General features: G+C 40.7%; 1 protein-coding gene across 2 annotated transcripts in view; it reads right to left on the bottom strand.

The window, feature by feature from the left end:
• Positions 1-22,277, bottom strand: part of nlk2 (nemo-like kinase, type 2) — a 154,826-nt gene that overhangs the window by 63,267 nt on the left and 69,282 nt on the right. For both annotated transcript variants that reach the window (XM_060848089.1, XM_060848090.1), the window contains exon 2: positions 7,284-7,413. In XM_060848089.1, coding sequence (XP_060704072.1) covers positions 7,284-7,413 — 130 coding nt within the window. The remainder of the gene's footprint in view (positions 1-7,283; positions 7,414-22,277) is intronic.

Below are 22,277 nucleotides of genomic sequence, written 5' to 3'. Positions count from 1 at the left end.
GCTGGAGATCACAGCTGAAAATGTGTTGCTGGTCAAAGCACAGCAGGCCAGGCAGCATCTCAGGAATAGGGAATTCGACGTTTCGAGCATAAGCCCTTCATCAGGAATGCCGGATGAAGGGCTTATGCTCAAAACGTTGAATTCCCTATTCCTGAGATGCTGCCTGGCCTGCTGTGCTTTGACCAGCAACACATTTTCAGCTGTGATCTCCAGCATCTGCAGACCTCTTTTTTACTTATAGAAACATAGGCTCTATCAAGTCAGGTTTCATTGAGATATCACTGGTCATTAATTGGGATCACAATGTTTCTAAAATAAACATATTTGTACTTCACTTTCCATATCATTTTTGTTTCACTTTGCACATGACCCAACATTGAATTAACTACTTCAACTTACACATCCTGGCTTAGATTCTTAGTCTCGGTAAAGATCCTTAATTCTAATTGGCTGAGGAGATAATGATTTAAGCTGTTCAGAAGGATTAAGGTTTCCTTTAGCGGACACTGCACTGTTTAGGGTGTTTAATCTATACAAACCCAGAGCAAAAGCCCAAAGAAAGTCTAAGACAGCGTAACAGTGTAAATGGGGTTACTCTTCTCACAGTAAAGTCTGGGCCATGAAAGGTTTAAAGTCAAATTACAATGTACTTTAGAACTAGATAGGTTACAGCAGGCATCTAGAGTGAAGAAATTAATCTGAACCAAAGAATTAAACCAGTCAAAGGAAGGCAACAACTACCAAGTTGGTGATTTGGGTTTCTCAGTCTCTGAAATGGATAATATGCAATTGAAATACATTAGTTGTGGCCTCCTTTGTATATGCAAGGTGTGTTTAGGATGATTGTTTTTTGTGCAGAATTGGTTCTGTAATTTTGAAAGAATTCTGTTGTTAACATATGCCCATTGTCTATGCCAATTTTATTGAAAAAAAGGCGTTGTGCCTTTGAATTTAATCAAGAATTGATAATGGAAGACTGATGAATTCTGCTTCTGCATAAGTCAAAATATTGATGAAATTGTTACACTGCAGTCTCGCCTATTCAATGAGTTCAAGAATGTGAAAAAGGAGCTGTTAAAAGCCAAAAGATCCACCCCAAAAATCTCAAGTCCTTAAAAAAAATGCTGACCCCAGTTTCTGTAAATATTAGTAGTCCTCCAGCACTTTACCTGGTAGCTTTCATCAAAAGACTTGTCATAACAGGCAAAGTACTGACCTACAGTTGAGCCCAGTGTTGTGTACATTCAGCAAAGGTTGAACAGACCAGTTGTGATAGCAACAGAAATCGATCACTTTTGGTCAGTCTATTCACCATGAGTAATAAATTATGTATTTGTGGTTTTGAAGGCATCTCAACAATCAAGGATGGGGGGGAATTTGAGGGGAAATTATAGAAACAGGAGTAAGCCACTCAGTCCCCCGAGCCTGTTCCATCAATTATGTGGAACAGCTGGCACTGGACTAGGGTGGACAAAACCACTCACATGACACTAGGTTATAGTCAAATAGGTTTGAGATCACCAGCTTTCAGAAAGCTGCTTCGCCTGACTTCACCTGGTGTCATGACACCAATGAGATCACCATATACCTGCCTTTGGCCCATGTCCCTTAATATGTTGCATAAAAATACAGGTTTAAAACCAACAACTGGCCCAACATCTGTTGCTTTTTGCAAAAACCATTGAGGTTCTGACCAGAAAAAGAGGGGTAGTCTGGCTCAGGTACAGGCAACTGGGATCAAAGGAATCCTTGGAGGTATACAGGGGAAACAGAAGTTTACTGAAAGAGGAAATCAGGAAGGCAAAAAGGGGGCACAAAATAGCCACGGCTGAGAAGATTAGGGCGAATCCAAAGAGGTTCTTTAAGTATATTAAAGGAAAAAGAACTAGAGAGAATTGGACCCCTCAAGGGCTAAAGTGGACATGTGTAGAACTGCAGGAGGTAGGCAAGGCCCTCAATGACTGCTTCTCCTGTGTTTACTGTGGACAAAGACAAGACAACTCAGGAACTTTGGGCAGTTAGTGGTCGTATCTTGGAGACAGTACAGTAGAAGTAGTGTTGGATATATTAGAATGTATGAGGGTGGATAAATCTCCTGGTCCTGACCAGATTATATCCAAGAACACTGGAAGAGGCTGAAGAAAATGTGGGGGCCCTGGCTGATATTTTTGTATCATTAGTCTTAGAAGACTGGACGGTAGCAAAAATTGTGCCCTATTCAACAGCTGCAAAACAAAACCTGGGGACTATAGACCAGTAAGCCTAACATCTGTGGTAGATAAGTTACTTGAGAAGATTCTGAGGGATAAGATATACATGCATTTGGAAAGACAGGGCTTGATTAGAAATAGTCAGCCTGGCTTTACGCATGGGAGATCATGCCTCAAATTTGTTAATGTTCTTTAATAAAGTGACCAAGAAATTTGCTGAGGGCAGGGCGGTAGACGTAGTCTATGTGGCTTTCAGTAAGGCTATTGATAAGGTTCCACATGGCAGACTGCTCTAGAAGGTTAGATCATTTGGAATCCAGGGGGACCTGGCAAATTGGATGCACAATTACCTTTGTGGTAGGAAGCATAGGGTAGTAGAAGGATGCTTGTTGAATTGGAGGCCTGTGACTAGTGGCACCTCAGGGTTCAGTGCTGGACCCATTGCTGTTTGTTATCTATATCAATGATTTGGATGAGAATATACAAGGCATGATTACTAAGTTTGCAGATGGCACTAAAGTAGGGAGTATCGTGAACCGTGAAGATTATCAGAAATTGCAGCAGGATCTTGATCAGCTGGGGAGATGGGCTGAAAAATGGCAAATGGAGTTTAATACAAATAAGTGTGAGGTCTTGCATTTAGAACATCAAATCAAGGTAGGAGTTTCATGGTGAATGGTAGGCCCTTAAGGAGTGCAGCAGAAAAGAAGGACCTTGGAGTTCAGGTGCACAAATCTCAGAGACAAGACAGGGCAGTGAAATTTTACTTTAAATAGTGACTTTAGGATAGTTTTTGGCCCCTCAAATTTTCACAGACTACTGCATGGGATATATCTTTTGTGTTGCTGGTTTAAATTTAGCAGAGAGGTTTACCTGTGGTCATAACATTATCCAGGCCTCTGAAACAGATCCAATCAGATCCCCTCCTCCTTCTAAACTTCATTGAGTACAGGTCTAGAAACCTGAACAGTTCCTCACATGACAAACCCTTTACTCCTGGCATTATTCTTACTAACCTTCTCTGGACCCCATCCAAAAGCAGCAATTCCTTACTTAGATATGGGGTCCAAACCTGCTCATAATATTCCAAATGGAGTCTGACCAGAACTTTACTGCTGAGGCTATGTACTTTTCTGCTCTTGTATTCTAGCCCTCTGGAAATGAATGTGGAGATGCCAGTGTTGGACTGAGGTGAACAAAGTCAGATTATAGTCCAACAGGTCTATTTGAATTGACAAGTTTTTGTAGCACAGCCTCTGTCAGGTGAAGTGGAGAAAAGTGCACCAAGGAGATGAAGGCTAACATTGTATTTGCACACCTAACAGCCAAATGAGTTTGCATTTTAACTCCAGAGTCCCAGTTCAGAATTTTAAGTGCTTTTATGCTTCAGATTTAAAAATTCTTTCCCTGTTTAGAAAATGGACCATGATTCTATTCTTCCAAACCAAAGAGCATGACTTCACACTTTCCCACATTATATTCTACATGTCGCTTCTTTGCCTGTTCACAAGCTTCTCCAGCCTCCCCACTTCCTCAACACTACTTGCTCCCCCATCTTTGTGTCATCTGCAAACTTTGCAACAATTCCCTCCGTTCCTTTGTCCAAATTGTATATTAACAATGTGATTAGTTGTGGTCTCAACACACCCTCGCAGAACTCCAGTAGTCACCGGCTGCCATCCTGAAAAAGACTCCAGTGCCCCCACACACTGCCTTACGTCAGTCAACCATTCCTCTTCATGCTAGTATCCTGCCCCTAAACACCATGAGCTCTATTTATCTAGTAGCGTCCTGTGCAGAACCTTTCAAAGGCCTTCTGGAAATCAAAATAGATCACATCCATTGGCTCTCTGAGGAGGTAACGAACAAGTTAGACAAAGATGTGTCAGGAACGATCTCACCTTGATGAAGTCATGTTGACTCAGCCTTTACCATGCACTTCCAAGTACTCCACAATCACATCCTTAATCATGAACTCTAAAATATTTACAACCGAGATCAGGCTAACCAGATGAAATAGTTTCCTTTCTTTTTCCTCCCTTCCTTCTTAAACATGGCTGTTATAGAAGCTATTTTCCAGTCCTCTGGAACCGTCCCTGATTCTAGTGATTCCTAAAAGATCACCAGTGCCTCTAAGATCTCCACAGCTATCTCCATCAAAACTCTAGGGTGTAAGCTGAAGGCAGATAAACCACTTCGACCAGACAGACATTTCAGTTTTCACAGCACCATCTCCTTCGTGATGGCCACTATGCTCACCTCTATTCCCTGACTCACTTGAATGTTTGTTATGTTGCTGTTTTCCACTGTGAAAACTGATGCAAATTACTTATTCATTTCTTCCACCATGTCTTTGTTCCCATTACTACTACTCCAGGCTCATTTTCCAGTGATCCAATACTCAATGTTGCCTTTTATACATCTGAATAGAACACCTGCAATTTTTTTTTTATTAGCTAGATTACTCTTATATATCATCTTCCCTACCCTCCATTTTTCCCAGTTGTCCACTGGTTCTAAAAGGCCTCCTACTAATCTTCACCACATTGTATGTATTTTCTTTTGCTTTTATGGCTGTCCCCGACTTCCCTCATCAGCCATAGTTGCCTCAACATCCCCTTCGTAAGTTTCTTCTAATTCCTACACAAGTACAAGTGTTGAGAGTGTGGTGCTGGAAAAGCATAGCAGGTCAGCCAGCATCCGAGGAGCAGGATAATCGACAGAGCATAAGCCGCTCCACCCTCCTCTCTGACCTATCACCTTCTCCCCCACCTTCATCTACCTAGTGCATTCTTTGCTACATTCGCACCCTGGCTCCCACCATTCCCATCACCCTCCCATTTATCTTTCAGCCCCCTCGTCCATAAGCCTCTGCAGTCTTCACTGTCTCTTACAATATTTTTAAGGTTAACATCCATCACACATGAATTTACATGACTGAAATTACTGCATGACTAATTTACATGACTGAAATCATTACATAACCTACAAGCTGCATTTTAGCATTTCACCAATTGATGCATCTCTTATCCCTATGACCTCCACCAATGAATGACAACAGTAGTAATGTTTTGGGAACACCATGCTCAAATATTTGCTTTTTCGTAGATGTTTGAAAATCCTGGAACTCCCTATCATTGGAATGCTGTCCACCATAAAAGGTAATCACCAATGCTCAAGGAAAGAAGTCCATTATCCTTCGAGTAACTAAGAAAACATTAAAATGGCTTGTCACTAGTAACCCCTACAACAAATAAATAAAAGAATATTGAAGAAATAAACTTTATTTTGGTTGATTTCAACAACTTTCACTTTCAACATTCTCAAAGAATGACTTCAGCCATTCACTTTCGAGTGCAACGGACTAAAGACCAAAACTCCAAGCATAAATCTTTCACTTTTGCATTTCTCTTAGACCACAAAAGATAACAGGTGCTAGAGAGAACGGTTTTCACAAAAGATTCAGTGTGGTGTTAAGGATCCTTATTCATGCAATGCAGAGCAATCTTACATGATGTAAGTTTGCTTGCTGAGCTGGAAGGTTTGTTTTCAGACATTTCATCACCTTTCTAGGTAATATCCGGTGAAGCGCTGGTGTTCTGTTCTGTCCTGCTTTGTGTCTTAGTCTCTTACGGTGGGTGATATCATTTCTGGTTCTTTTTCTCAGAGGTTGGTAATTGGGGTCCAAATTGATGTGTTTATTGATGGCGTTCCGGTTTGAATGCCAGGCCTCTAGGAATTCCCATGCGTGTCTCTGTTTAGCCTGTCCTAGGATGGATGTGTTGTCCCAGTTGAATTGGTGTCCTCCTTCATATGTAAGTAACGATACTAGTAATAGTGCGTCACGTCCTTTGGTGGCTAGTTGGTGTTTGTGTATCCTGGAGGCTAGTTTTCTACCTATCTGACTGATGTAGTGTTTGTTACAGTCCTTGCAGGGTATTTTGTAAATGACATTTGTTTGGCTGGTTGTTGGTATAGGGTCCTTTAGTTTCATCATTAGCTGTTTCAGTGCGGTGGTAGGTCTGTGGGCTACCATGATGCCAAGGAGTTGGAGTAGTCTAGTAATCATCGGATATATCTTTGACACATGGTCGTGTGGTTAGAGCTTCTGGGCGTTCTGAGTTTATTTGTTTGTGTTTGTTAAGAATTGGCGGACTGTGTTTAATCAGGTACCTGCTGTTCTTGAATACGCTGTATAAGTATTTTTCTTCTGCTGCTCATAGTTCCTGGATGCTGCAGTGTGTTGTGGCCCATTTAAATAATGTCCTGATGCAGCTCCGTTTTTGGGTGTTGAGATGATTGCTTCTGTAGTTAAATATCTGGCCTGTGTGTTGCTTTCCTGTGGACACTGGTCTGCAGTTCTCCTATGCCAACCACCAGCAAAATGAACACTCTGCAAGGACCTTTACAAACACTACATCTGAGACAGGCAAACAACTATAAACCTTCTCAAAAATTGCAATCTTACATGTAATCAGACATGGTCTTTTTTGTACCTACAAACAATCTTTAATTTTGATTAATTGAATTTAAAAAGGCATCGATACCACAGAAAATAAACATGATTACACTGATAACAGATCATTGACCAGCAAGATTAAGTTTCTTTCCACAAATGCTGCCAATCCCAATATTTTCGCTTTTTATGGCTACATGATAAACCTGGACAAAATCACAAAAACAAATGCATTGTCAACTGAAAAATTATATATTGATCTTTTAGCTGTTTAAAACCTAGTCTATGGAGTTAAAAAGACAAAATTCAAAAGGAAATGCACAGAATTAATAGAGCTTTCCTGACTGCAATGAGAAATAGATGTGGATCACAGTTTGGTTTTTGCATGTAACTAAATAATGCATACATTGGCAATCAATGATGCACCTAATCATTTAAAAAAAAACACATACTTTTTTTTAAAAAAACTGGGTATTTGGCTGTTCAATCATTTCAAAATGGATATCAAAGAGACTTGCTACTTTAAATGATTCTGAACAAATCAATCCAATGCATGGAATAGATTTTCACAATTGTTTTCCCCCAACCCATTAGTATTCATTTTTAAGTTCACTTACATTATCATGTTTGAAAAAGCAGAGCATCTTCAGCTCACGGAAGACCCTCTTGCAGGAAACTAGATTCTGGAAGACGTTGGGCATCTTTTTGAGTGCAACTCTCTTTCCATCCCTAGGATCCGTCACTGACCTGGATTGGAAAATATGAATTATATAAATTACTTTGAAGGCACAGAACCAATATCTATCTTAACTACACTAAAGTTATTAACTCCACTGTATGGACAAGCAAAATGAATGTAAACTTATTTTTTTCATCACCTTCATCTCATTTTCTGTACTTATTCTATCAAATAAGATTCTAACTACTAACGATGTCAGAGTCTCTTTGGAGTTTGTACTGGTTTTACAATGGTCACCAACTTGAAGAATAAAGTGGTAGCACTACTGAGTGCATTTTACTGAATAGCATGTCATATCTACAATGACCAGAATAGCATTAACCGAGCACGTAACAATTACTCAAGCTCACTGGATAGAATCTGGCTGAGCTGGTATTATTATTCTGTTGCAGTAATTCAGGCAGCCATTAAATATTCCAGATCATCTACATAAGCAAAGTCACTGCTGTTGCATAACGATTCCATTACTTATTTCATATTTGTTCCAAAGTTTCATGTTTTTATATTGATAATTGCAATAAAAAACTAGCTGTTGCTATCAGACACAGTGTCGTTAGAAGGTCTTACCTGCAATGAAATAAAGTCAAAACGTGACAAAATATTTTAACAGGACAACTATCAGTTTCGACTACCAGAAATTGCCACCAGTTGACTCCAAGATTGAATTTTAAACAGTCTGGATTTCAAAGTGATTCACTGGTCCTTTAAGAAATGACATTTACTGTCATTATGGGAAACTCCATACTCATGCAAAGTGGTCGATATATCTGCTTTCCGAAATGGCTTGGCAAGAGACTCAATTGTATCAAATGCTATGAAATTAGGTTCAGACTGAACTGGACAGACTACTAGAATCAATATCTAATGGAACAATGAGAATGTATATCAGATAATGAGCAGGTTGGGAAAGAGTTGAGTTTTGTGAAACAAGAGGTTCAGCTGAGCATGACTCAGATCAGATAAGAACTTTCAGTTAACAATGGGGTGCTGGAGGCAAGGGTAATGGGTTAACAAGGTGGAAAAGCATTCATTATGTAAAGCCATTTAACAATATTGGAAGCATTCCATATGTAATGTCAGATCAACAAGGTGAAAAGTATTCATTGTGTAAACCCAGTAGGTTAAGAACATTGTATAACAGCAGGTGGCTTAATCTTTACTGTTGATGCTCACCGATTGTGAAGGTCATCTTATCAATACGTATGTTGCCTTATCTGGATGCTTCTCACTGTAACATGACTATATAAAATCATTACAAAACTGCAATTCCAGAGAAGACCGTGAACTCATGACTCTGTGCACACAGGCAATCATTCTCTCTCCCTCCAGGACCTGGAATAAAGATGAAGGAGGTAAAACTATACTTTGTCTCCGAGCAATTTGCTTCGGCCGAGGGAGGAAATGGAACAACAAAAGCATTCAAAATCCCATGGATAATATAAATTCAAAGATGGGCAAGGAAACAAAGTGCTAATTACGAACGATCAGAGACTTGCATGGGCTCAAGCTATGCCTGCTTTGTAGGGTACCCTCTGCCACAACTACACCAGCATCATCCCTCATCTCTTTGCTATATTGATGACAGCATTAGTACTGCCTTTTGCTCCCAGGAGGAGCTCAAGCAGTTAATCAACTTCCCTAACCCTCAAATTCACCTGGACCATATTCAACATCTCCCTCCCCTTCCATGACATCTCTGTCTCCATCTTCGGAAACCTGATAATCTGGATAATCTGAAATTTGGACAATTGAATCAAGCTACGCACAAACTTTTCAATCTTCTGCCCGACAGATGGGGGAAAGGCAGTATAACTGGGATGAGAGAGCTCTTTGATTTATTGGTTGCTTTCCTGAGATAGCAGGAAGTATAGCTGAAGTTAATGGACAGGAAGTGTGTTGTGAGATGGACTGGGCTGTGTTCACAACTCCCTACAGTTTCTTTTAGTCTTGGGAAGAGCTGTTGCCATGCCAAGCTATGATGCATCCAGGATGCTTTCTATGATGCAACTATAAAAAAAGCTTCTGGCAATATGATTAGGCTTGGTGGCTTTGATTTTTGTAAAAGTTGCCTACTTTTTGAAAAGAAAAAGTTTTAAAATGAAAAGAAAATAGTTTGGAGAATTCTCATCATGCCTTCTGGCCATGTCAACATCCTAGTGGTTATCTGGCTCTCAATCTCACCATACAGGAATTTCTTAGGATTGCGACGATCAACTAAACATGCCAGAGCCAGCTTCAACCTGATGAAGGCCAACGTACCTTGGGAGCTTTGCTTTGAAGACAGCCACATTTATGATTTTCATATTTCCATGAAATACTTTCAATATGCCACAAATGAAAATGGAAGTTGCTCAACTCCTTTCTTGATAGCAAATCAATGCCTTACAGTCATACAAAAATGTGCTGTGAAGACAGGCCTCCTAAATCCATGTCTTCTTACTAAGTCAATTTGATGTTATTCAAAGCACGTTTCTTGAGTGCACCAAAAAGGTGGGAAATACATTCCCCAAGTGTGAATACATTCTGTACTAAATGATGATTTATCACCATGGGCACAAGGAAACAAATCAGTAATTCTTCCAGCAGGATATCATTTAGCATTATTAGTTTGATGAGATCAGAAATATGGTATCTTGTCTGATGACCATGGTTTTCTTGATGCCTATAGTCAGGGATGGAACAAATTACAGGAATGTGAAAGAAAATCCATGAATCTTTGCAACAGAACGACCTGATTTTAACTATCTTAGCATCAGCATGGAGGCATTTTTTGATTGTTCTGCTATATCTTTGTCTTCGCTGTCAGTCTGGATAAATTACCTGCATACTAAGACAATTTATAGCAAAAGTTATAAAAGTTACAGTGTGATGTAACTGAAATTCTACATTGAAAAATACCTTGATTGTTTGTTAAATCTCTCATCTGCTAGAATGACCATATTAGTTTTTCTTTCATATGTAAATCACAAAACTTTTTTTTTAAAAAAGTTACATTCTCAGGTTAACTTTAACAATTGGTGTCAGGTGCGAATGGAATTCTGCAGGAAAAACTTACTAAACTCACTCTCGAAACAGGACTGAACGGGCTAAAGGGTACCTTGCCCTGTACCACACTTGCATTACTCCCCAAACTGGTACCGGTCTCTCAGCAGAAATAATATGGTTACCCTGGACAAGCTCCATGGGATGGCAACTAGGACCCATCCTCCCAGATTTATCTGCATGTAATAGGAGATAAAATGCAGCACTATTTCAAACAACTAACAATGTCTCTAAAGTCTCTCCACTCACAGTAGAAACTGGTGAGCGGGTCTTAATCAGAGATTGGGAAAGACCGAAGCTGGGACACCATTCCAGGTGCTGCCCCAAACTCCCATTGCAGGGAAGGTTAAAGAAAAGGATCACTGGATTCACCCGAGTGACTGTAAACCATGGATGATAGACTAAGAGGAGGAGGAAAAGGACGAAGGACTGAAAAAAAAACTTTAATCTGTATCTCTGTATTGCCAGCTTTGCTGCTGATACACTGCATGCCTTTACACTTGCCTCCGGTAAGGTGATGCAATGGAGTTGTCAAGCATCATGATAGGCTTAGAAGGGATACATGTCTACTTCTCTCCAGCCAGGGTACCGAAGGGAGGGTCAAGATTTGCAGGCAGGGTAGACGCAACCAGGTCCATCACTTATGCAGGGGAAACATTCTCATTTGTACCCATAAGGGAACCAGTTTGGGATATGGAAAGTGACTAAAAGAGATTACTGTAATGGACTGCTTGCCCAAAAACAGATCACAAGTTGATCCTGGACCAAAGAAATCTGTGGCAACTCCCATGTTGCCACAGGGGCTGCAAGTCTGACTTTATCTGCAGAAAGTACCCCCTGGAAGGGAGAGACCATCACCTATTGTATGACAGGAAGTGCTGTAGGGAGGCCCTGGAAGATAACCCCTCCGAGGAACATAAGGTCTATAAAGGAGGGCAAGAGATGGGCGGAAAGAAACGGGACTGGGGGCTTGGAGGGTGAAAGGAATGGTGAGTTAGTATGGCTATTTATGTAGGGGTAGTTATAATAGGGATCTTCCTAGGAACTCACATCTTTGCACATGGGTGATTGTTCTCTCTTCTTCCTTGGTCTGGAATAAAGATAAAAGAGGTAAAACTACTGTCTCTGACCTATTCCATACTCTAATGTGGAGAGTGCCCCAACCAACGAAGACATCTCTTCTCTCCTCCGCCCCCCCCAACCAAATCTAGTTCATTTAGTTAGAAGCCCTGCAGTCTAACACAATAGAAATACAAATATTTCTTTTGCCTAGGTTTACAGAATTGAAAAGTCACAGTCAAAAGTGCAATTTTCATATTAGCCAGTACCTTTCAGAACTAAGCCACAAGGCAGAAATACATATTTTCCATAGGCAAATGTTTATTTCATTGATATCCATTTGTTTGTTGATGCACACTTGACATTCTTCTGCATTTTGTTAATCAGTTAGCTGTAGCATTGAAGGGGAATTAAATTTAAAACTATGAATACAATTGCATTGAAAGTGCATCTAATGATCCAAAACTTATTGAAAACTTAAGGAGATCTCCCTTAACGTTTTTTCCTGCAGTTAACTACATCCAATATGTTTAAAAGTAAGACAATTACTGACTTTGTTTTAGGAAATGTTTTAGTACTTTATCTATAAAAACACTGCAGTCATTTTATGGTATATTTGGTTAATTTGCCAATAACTTTCAGCAGCTGCTGCTTTAATTCTACACAAACTGTACCAGTGACCAGAGATAAGGACTGATGCCAAGAATATAGGAATGTTTTCAATTTCTTTGTTTCTAAAAGCTTATTGTACGGAGCTCTACTGTTGTCGTGACAAGTTAGTTATCTCATCTACACTAGCTCATGAATCCTAGGCTTTTTCTGATGATGCACAGCTGCTGTTATCTACATTCAAATGATTTTCCATGTGGTTTGGCATTGCCCCAAGGATTACTCCTTTGGCAAACAAATACTGTAAATATTCTACCAAACTAAGCAGAATTTTCTACAACAAAATTTTAAGTGTCATTTTCATATTTGATGCTACTAATTCATTAAATTGTTTAGCATGAAAATGAGCAAAACTTCAAGTTACAAGTACTCAATTTCTTCCAAGTTATTAAACCTTTGCTCTAATCTAGTCAATGGGAATGAAGACTATTCAATAAAGTCAGATGGATTTTGGAAGTTATGATAACCATATTGAATATAATCTAACCTTTGTGTAGGAAGCAGCTGGTCTACGTGTTTTGATTTCAGTGCTGGATATATTCAGTGTCATGCAAACATTTAATTTTAAAAATGTTTTTGAATCTATAGAAACAAATGTATCAATGCCAAAGCTGCTTCAGTAACACATTCAACAAGACGTCAGAAGAGGAGTTAAAAGTGTGCAAAATGGTCACATCACAGAGTGAAAATTGCCCCATAGATGGGTTAGCAAGGGAATGCAGGGTTACAGGAATAGGTCTGGGATGTCCTTTGGAGGGTCAGTGCGGACTCAATGGGTGAAATGGCCTGTTTCCAAGCTGTAGAGATTCTAATGATTTATGCAAGGTTTTAAAAATTGCTCAAAAACTTCAGTACTTAGCCAGTGAATAAGTTGGTTTTGATCCAAAAGGTTCCATGTACCTGCAAAGTAGATTTAGTGATAAGGGGGGTCGATTTGAAGGTAACAGAATTGCACATTCAATTAGAAGCACTTTAAAGTGGAGATTGTAAACATACTTGAATAGAACACCAGCTCTTAACTCGAGATTTCTTTATTAAAAGCATCAGGAAAAACAGATCGCTTTCCCATATTGAGAAAGTGACTGTTCTTAAATTACGTCACTCCATATGAAACCACCACAAAAAAATTCTGATCAAATCATTTGAAGCTTACCTTTGAAGTATATCTAAACGCATTTTCTATAATTATTTTCAATGTAATCCTACTAATTCAAAAAGTGACAAACCAAAGTGTTGAGATTCTGCCAACACACAGCTACTTGAAGATTAAGCAGAATTTATTTTCAATAATCTAAATACATTCCTGGACCAAATAGTTAATGTAATTCTCAAATTTTAACAACGCAACTTATACTCCTGGCAGCACTCCAAAAAAACTAATCTCGGTTATACAGTATTTCTCTAAACTTCCTAGTAGTGAAAAATACAACCTTTTTAGAAATGGAGTTGAAAAAGGTTTTGGTACTATATGAATAGGAAGGGTTTGGAAGGATATAGGCAGGGTGCTGGCAAGTGGGACTAGATTGGGTTGGACCGAAGGGTCTGTTTTCGTGTTGTGCATCTCTATGATTCTACGTTCTTAGAGGATTATCTAGGAAAGAGATTCTTCAACCTTGTCAAAACAAAAATGAAAATGTTTACAATTTCTTGCCTGCTTAATATTGAGTTTGAATAGTGAAAAAAAATGGCTGACTCAGTGTGGATTATTTACACTAAGTTTAAACAGAGAGTTGGAGCCATGTTCAAAAGTTTCTCACAATTGAGCATTCAAGGAAAGATTTGAGATCTTAAAACAAAAACAATTCCTACAGAGTAAGAATTCAAGTAAATCATAACTATCTACACAATGGTAAAGAAAATAAGTAGTTGATTACTTGATTCAAACTATCAAAGAACAGATACATTTCAAAGTTTAGTGGTAAACTTTTAGGAGTAGATCATTTCTCAGCTATAGGTGGGCAAGAATTAGCAAAATTGAACAACCTTTGTTAACTAACTTCTCTGTTAAGAATTCCTTTATCATTGTCATTAGTATCTTGTCAAAATAGGCGATGGGGATTGTAGAGAAAAAGACTTATTTTCTGGGTCTGTAGATTGTGAAGGAGCAAAATGGCCTTTAGTAGAGTGATATGTGCTTCTTATCAGATGTAGGAGTTTAAAGAGTGTTTATGGGTTACTGCGGATTATATCTGCCATAAAATGCTGTTGGTTGCTAATCTTATCAGATGGAATGGATCGGTTGGAGAGACAGTTAGAAGCAACGAGGAATTTGCCATCCATTATGTCCTGTTGCAGTTGCAATCTTAGGAAGGGTGGTTGGGGGGGTGGGGTTGGGGCGGGGAGAAGAGAAGACGACTCTCAGGTACAGTCACATAGATGGGTTAACTCCAGGGAAAAAAAAAGGTCAGAGAGGTAGGCAGTTAGTGCGGGAGTCTTTTGTGGCTGTACCCATTTCAAACAGGATGCGGTTTTGGAAAACGTAAGGGGTGATGGATTCTCAGGGGAATGTTGCACGAACAGACAAGTTTCTGGTATCGAGATTGGCTCTAATGCAACAAGGGGTACGTTGGGTTCCAAGAGATCAACTGTGTCAGGGGATTCTCTAGTTCGAGATACAGAGACACGTTTCTGTGGTCAATAGCGAAAAATCAAAATGGTGTGCTGCTTATCTGATCCTGGCACCAGAGAAGGTGCAGAATGCTCTCATGGGGGAAGAGCGGCCAGCAAGAGATCATTGTCTACATTGGAACCAACTGCATAGGAAGGGAATAGATTGAGATTCTGAAGGGAGATTAGAGAGACTTTGGCAGGAATTTAAAAAGGAGGTCCTCAAGAGTAGTAATATCTGGATTATTCCCGGTGATACAAAGCTAGTGAGAGCAGGAATAGGAGGATAGAGCAGATGAATGCATGGCTGAGGAGCTGGTGTATGGGAGAAGGATTCACATTTCTGGATCATTGGAATCTCTTTTGGGGTAGAAGTGACCTGTACAAGGAGGACGGATTGCACCCAAAACTGGAAGGGGACTAATATACTGGCAGGGAAATTTGCTGGAGCTTCTTGGGAGGATTTAAACTAGTGAGGGGGGGGGGGGGGGGGGGGGAAGACAGAGAAAGAAGAGACCCAGGAAGATAGTGAGGAAAGGAGATCAATCGGAGGCTGGAACAGATGAGAGCACAGTCAAAATGCAAGTCAGGGCAGGCAGGGACAAGGTAGGACTAATAAATTAAACTGCATTTATTTCGATGCAAGGGGCCAAACAGGGAAGGCAGATTAACTCAGGGCATGGTTAGCAACATGGGACTGGGATACCATAGCGATTACAGAAACAGAACTCATGAATGGACAGGACTGACAGCTTAATGTCCCAAGATACAAATGCTACAGGAAGGATAGAAAGGGAGGCAAGAGGGGGGAGTAGAGCTTTGGGTAAGGGATAGCATTACAGCTGTGCTGAGGGAGAGTATTCCTGGAAATACATCCAGGGAAGTTATTTGGGTGGAGTTGAGAAATAAGAGAGGGATGATCACCTTATTGGGAATTGTATTATAGACCCCCTAACAGTCAGAGGGAAATCGAGAAACAAACAAAGGAGATCTCAGCTATCTAAAGAATAATAGGGTGGTTATGGTAGGGGATTTTAACTTTCCAAACATCGACTGGGACTGCCATAGTGTTAAGGGTTTAGATGGAGAGGAATTTGTTAAGCATGTACAAGAAAATTTTCTGATTCAGTATGTGGATGTACCTAGGAGAGAAGGTGTGAAACTTGACCTACTTTCGGGAAATAAGGCAGGGCAGGTGACAGAGATGTCAGTGGGGGAGCGACCATAATTCCATTAGTTTTAAAATAGTTATGGAAAAGGAAAGACCAGATCTAAAAGTTAAAGTTCTAAATTGGAGAAAGGCCAATTTTGACAGTGTTAGGCAAGAACTTTCAAAAGCTGATTGGGGGCAGACATTCGCAGTAAAGGGATGCCTTCAGAAATAAGATAAAGAGAATCCAGAGAAAGTATATTCCTGTTAAGGTGAAAGGAAAGGCTGGTAGGTATAGGGAATACTGGATGACTAAAGAAATCGAGGGTTTGGTTAAGAAAAATAAAGAAGCATATGTAAGGAATAGACCGGATAGATCAAGTGAATCTGAAGAGGAGTATAAGGCAGTAGGAGTATTCTTAAGAGAGAAATCAGGAGGGCAAAAAGGGGACAAGTAGCAGCTTTGGCAAATTGGATTCTCCTTAATTCTAAGTGTTTTTACAAATACATTAAAGACAAAAGGATAACTAGGGAGAGAATAGGGCCCCTCAAAGATCAGCAAGGGGGCCTTTATGTGGAACCGTAGAAAATGGGAGAGATACTAAACAAGTATTTTGCATCAGTATTTACTGTGGAAAAGGATGTGGAAGATATAGACTGTAGGGAAATAGATGGTGACACCTTGCAAAATGTCCATATTACAGAGGAGGAAGTCTTGAAACGTATAAAAAGGTGGATAAATCCCCAGGACCTGATCATGTGTACCCTAGAACTCTGTGGGAAGCTACAGAAGTGATTGCTGGGCCTCTTGCTGAGATATTTGTATCATTGATAGTCACAGGTGAGGTGCCGGAAGACTGGAGGTTGGCCTACATGGCGCCACTGTTTAAGAAGGGTGGTAAGGACAAGCCAGGGAACTATAGACCAGTGAGCCTGACGTCTTCATTGGGTAAGTTGTTGGAGGGAATCCTGAGGGACAGGATGTACATGTATTTGGAAAGGTAAGCACTGATTAGGGATAGTGAATATGGCTGTGTGAGAGAAACTTGATTTAGTTTTTGAAGTAACAAAGAGGATTAATGAGGCAGAGCAGTACATGTGGTCTATATGGATTTCAGTAAGGCGTTCCACAAGGTTCCCCGTGGGAGACTGATTAGCAAAGTTAGATCTCATGGAATACAGGGAGAAGTTGCCATTTGGATACAGAACTGGCTCAAAGGCAGAAGACAGAGGGTGGAGGAGGGTTGTTTTTCAGACTGGAGGCCTGTGACCAGTGGATTGCTGCAAGGATCTGTGCTGGGTCCTCTACTTTTTGTCATTTACATAAATGATTTGGATGCAAGCATAAGATGTACAGTTAGTAAGTTTGCAGATGACACCAAAATTGGAGGTGTAGTGGACAGCGAAGAGGGTTACCTCAGATTACAACAGGATCTAGATCAGATGGGCCAATGGGCTGAGAAGTGGCAGATGGAGTTTAATTCAGATAAATGCAAATCTTAGCAGGGCTTATACACTTAATGGATAAGGTCCTAGGGAGTGTTGCTGTACAAAGACCTTGGAGTGCAGGTTCATCGCTCCTTGAAAGTGGAGTCGCAGGTAGATAGGATAATGAAGGTGGCGTTTTGTATGCTTTCCATTACTGGGCAGAGTATTGAGTACAGGAGTTGGGAGGTCATGTTGTGGCTGTACAGGACACTGGTTAGGCCACTGTTGGAATATTGCATGCCATTCTGGTCTCCTTCCTATCAGAAAGATGATGTGAAACTTGAAAGGGTTCAGAAAAGATTTACAGGGATGTTATCAGGGTTTGAGGATTTGAGCTACAGGGAGAGGCTGAACAGGCTGGGGGTGGTTTCCCTGGAGTATCGGAGCTGAGGGGTGATCTTTTAGAGGTAGTCAAAATTTGAGGGGCATGGATAGGGTAAATAGGCAAAGTCTTTTCCCTGAGGTTGGGGAGTCCAAAACTAGAGGGCATAGGTTTAGGGTGGGAGGAGAAAGATATAAATGAGATCCAAGGGGCAACTTTTTCACAGAGGGTGGTACATGTATGCAATGAGCTGGCTGAGGAAGTAGTGGAGACTGGTACAATTGCAACATTTAAGAGGCATTTGGATGGGTATAGGAATTGGAATGGTTTGGCGGGATATGGGCTGGATGCTGGCAGATGGGACTAGATTGGGTTGGGATATCTGGTCAGCATGGACGGGTTGGACCAAAGGGTCTGTTTCCATGCTGTATAGCAGCATGGTGGCTGAGTAGTTAGAATTGCTGCCTCGCAGCGCAAGGGACCTGTGTTCGAATCCAGCCTTGGGTGACTGAGTTGAGTTTGCACACACTCCAAGTATCTGCATGGGTTTCCTCAGGGTGCCGCGGTTTCCTCCCACAGTCCAAAGATGTGCAGGTCAGGTGAATTGGCTATGCTAAATTGCCTAGAGAGTGATAGGTGCATTAGCAGGGAGAGGGGGAATGGGTCTGGGTGGGTTACTCTTCAGAGGGTCAGCGTGGACTTGTTGGGTTGAAGGGCCTGTTTTCCTACTGCAGGGAATCTAACCTAATCATATCTCTATGACTCGGACTCATTGCAAGAGAACTGCCCACTTTGGGCAACTTGAAGGGTACCTTCATTTTTTTGGGAGCAGGTCCATTTAGAACTTAAAACGTAACCTTGTGTGCAAAGTGATTAGTATGTAGCATGCTTAAAAAAAATTCACCATAAATCTATGGTAATAGTGTAAAGGCATCTTCAATTTCAAAAAAGTGAAATGTATAGCAGATATGCAGCAAATCAAAGATCAGGCTATGTCTTTCAATTTTGGAAATCTGCTAAATCTATTAGATTCTGTATGAATCTCTTAAAATAATTGTTTTTTTACTCAGGCTACAAATCTGTTCTTTTAAATCAGATATATATGGGCAGTTATAATTAGAATACTAGACAAAAAACAGGTCTGACAACATCTGTAGAGACAGAAACTGTTAATATCGAGTTCAGTAAGAGTTCTTCAGAAGTCTTTTTCAGATTTCCAGCATCTGTACAATTTTACCTTTAAATATATGATATGCGTCTATCACAGCAGATTGCAATACTGATCATTGTCAGCAAAAGTGAGGATCCAAGCCCAAATATTTCACAGCTCTGAATATGACAATCCATCATACATCAAAATCCCTAGTACAAGATATGTTTATTACTAGCACTTGGGTTTTTTTCTGAATCAAAGATTATGCTTATTTTGGTGAAGCTTGGAAATTGGCAAATTCAATAATTTATGAAACTGTAGTAGCAACATTTGTTAAAGGCAAAACCCACAGCAGACAGCTTGGAGATTCATTCAGCTGAGATGACGTTGTTTAATGAAGTTAAAAGCAAATGTATGAAATGCAACATAAACCCAACAGCTGGGTTACTACCTAACTTGAAAGTAACAAAACAGACATGTGAAAGACTGGGGAATACTATGAAAAACACAATCAACCTATACCAAAGAAAATTTTTTTTTTTTAGATTAGATTACTTACAGTGTGGAAACAGGCCCTTCGGCCCAACAAGTCCACACCGACCCGCCGAAGCGCATCCCACCCATACCCCTTACCTAACACTACGGGCAATTTAGCATGGCCAATTCACCTGACCTGCACATCTTTGGACTGTGGGAGGAAACCGGAGCACCCGGAGGAAACCCACGCAGACACGGGGAGAACGTGCAAACTCCACACAGTCAGTCGCCTGAGGCGGGAATTGAACCCAGGTCCCTGGCGCTGTGAGGCAGCAGTGCTAACCACTGTGCCACCGTGCCGCCCATTTTTTTCTAAACTGTCTACAACAATGGATGATTTGGAGCTGAAACATTATGCCATATTCTTCGTGACCTGCAACACATTATCAACTAGGATGAGCACCTCACCAAGACCTTCCCCACACCTCCACTATTTGCCTTTAAACAACCGCTAAACCTCAAACAGATCGTTGTTCGTAGTAAGCTGCCCGGCTCTCAGGACAACTCCATACAACCCTGTCACAGTAGGTATTGCAAGTCGTTTCAGAGTGTGGACATAGTCACCATTACGCGTGGGGACATCTCCCACCTTGTAAATGGCAGGTACTCATGTGACTCAGCCAACGCTGTCTATCTTATACATTGCAGGTAAGGATGCCCGGAGGCACGGTACATTGAGGAAACCGAGCAAAGGCTACGACAACGGATGAATCAACAGACAGGAGGGTTCCCTCCCAGGTGGGGAACACTTCAGTGAGCCAGGACATTCGACTTCGGACCTTCAGGTGACCATCCTCCAAGGTGGACTTCAGGACAGGCAGCAGAGAAAAGTGGCCGAGCAGAGGCCGATAGCTAAGTTTGGTACCCATAGGGAGGGCCTCAACTGGGAGCTTGGGTTCATGTCACATTACAGGTGACCACCCTTGCAGACACACACACGCACACCCCTACATGCACCCCCTCACAGACTTAAAACACCCTGCACTCACCACACACACACACACACACAGACAAAGACTCACATGCACACATTTTGTGGGGTGAATTTGTACTTGCAGGGTTACATTGTACTTTGCTCAAAAACTGCATGCATTCATGTAAAACTCCTTTATCTCACTTTTTAAGATTAGAATCAATCTAACCATCATGACATAGACAGAGAACACAGGGGGGCCGACACCTTCAATATCTTGTCTAGCTGTCACCATTGTTAACAGCTAACTCAAGAATGCAACTTTTTTTAAAAAAGGTTTTGATTTACACATGAAAGAATACTGTGATAGTTTCACTTCTAACAGATGGAAAGCTTAACAGACAATCAATTTTTCAATGTATAATTCCAGTTACATCATACTGTAAATTTTTGCTGCAAATTCTGTGTTAGAATTGAGCCCTCCACTACCACCTGATGAAGGAGCGATGCTCCGAAAGCAAGTGTGCTTCCAATTAAACCTGTTGGACTATAACCTGGTGTTGAGAGATTTTTAACTTTGCAACAATGGAAATCTACATGCAACTTTTAATTGTTGTTCTGGTTCCCTATCCCTTTATCAGTCAAAGCAAACACTCAGATACAGTATGGCTTTACCTCCTACATCTTTATTCCAGGACCTGGTGGGAAAGAACACGATTGCCCATGAGCACAGGGACATGAGTTGTGTCTTCTCTCTCGAACAGCATATCCTAAAGAAAATATATAGTCACTTACAGGGAGCAATATCCAAATAAGGTAACATCTATATTGATTGGGTGACCGTTACAATCAGCGAGCATCAATAGATTAAGCCATTGGCATTATACAATGGATACTCTTCACCTTGTTAACTGGCATTACATAATGGATGCTTTTTACCTTGTTAACCTTGCCTCCAGCACCTCATTGTTTACTGCAAGTTCTTATCTAGTCAAAGACATGCTAGCTGAGCTTGTTACACAACTCTCTCCCTGCTCATACCTTATACACTTTCTAATTAATGAGGTCAAGTAGTTGCTGTGGTTGCACTCCTGAAAATCAGCAGATTGTTAAGCACTCAATGTCCCAGTGGGTTGAAAACTATTGCAATATTTGCTTGACAGACATTACCCAATTCGCATTCAACTCTCTCTGCACTTCCTACCATGGTCAAATTAGATGAAGAACTTTTATCACAATTTCAAAGGCCATTGCAGATGATCAGAAAGACACCCAACAAGGATGGAGCTCTCACTGAATGGTTAACAGTCCTAATGCCACATCTTCATGATTTCCTATTAGGGCTAGCCTCTGTGTAACTCAAAAATAACCACATAATAACATGATTTGCAGGTGCTGAGTGTTGGATTGGGTTGTACAAATTTAAAAATCACAACACCAGGTTATAATCCAACAGGTTTATTGGGAAGCACTAGCTTTCAGAGCACTGCTCCTTCATCAGGAAGGCATGATATTTATATCAAATGAAACCTGCGTTTTACATCTGGTTGAAATCCTTATTTCTGTCTGATACATTTCCCTCACATCTATTTCGCCAAAGGCACCATTTCCTCCAAAGAAGGTACTTTTGTTTACTTTTGATGCCCTGCTCAGCATCCTCCCACACCATTGCCACCTGCTGTTTAACGCTGTTATGCATTTTGCTTTGCAAATGAGACTTGCCATTCCAGCAACTACACACAGCTCCAAGTGATCCTTTGCTAAGCAATTCTGTGATTGTCAATCATGGTGCAATTCAACCAGTCAACATTCACGCCCAGTTTAGAGACGACATTCTTTTCTTGCATCACCAACTGGGTGAATGGGAAGTGTTGGTGATATTCAGTATTTGCACAAGAGGATCCTATACTCTTATCTAGATTGGTCTCTCCT

The sequence above is a fragment of the Hemiscyllium ocellatum genome, chromosome 31 (assembly GCF_020745735.1).
Source record: "Hemiscyllium ocellatum isolate sHemOce1 chromosome 31, sHemOce1.pat.X.cur, whole genome shotgun sequence".
Classification (NCBI taxonomy): domain Eukaryota; kingdom Metazoa; phylum Chordata; class Chondrichthyes; order Orectolobiformes; family Hemiscylliidae; genus Hemiscyllium; species Hemiscyllium ocellatum.
The sequence above is the reverse complement of the archived record's forward strand: the minus strand, read 5'-3'. Positions and strand labels throughout refer to the sequence as shown.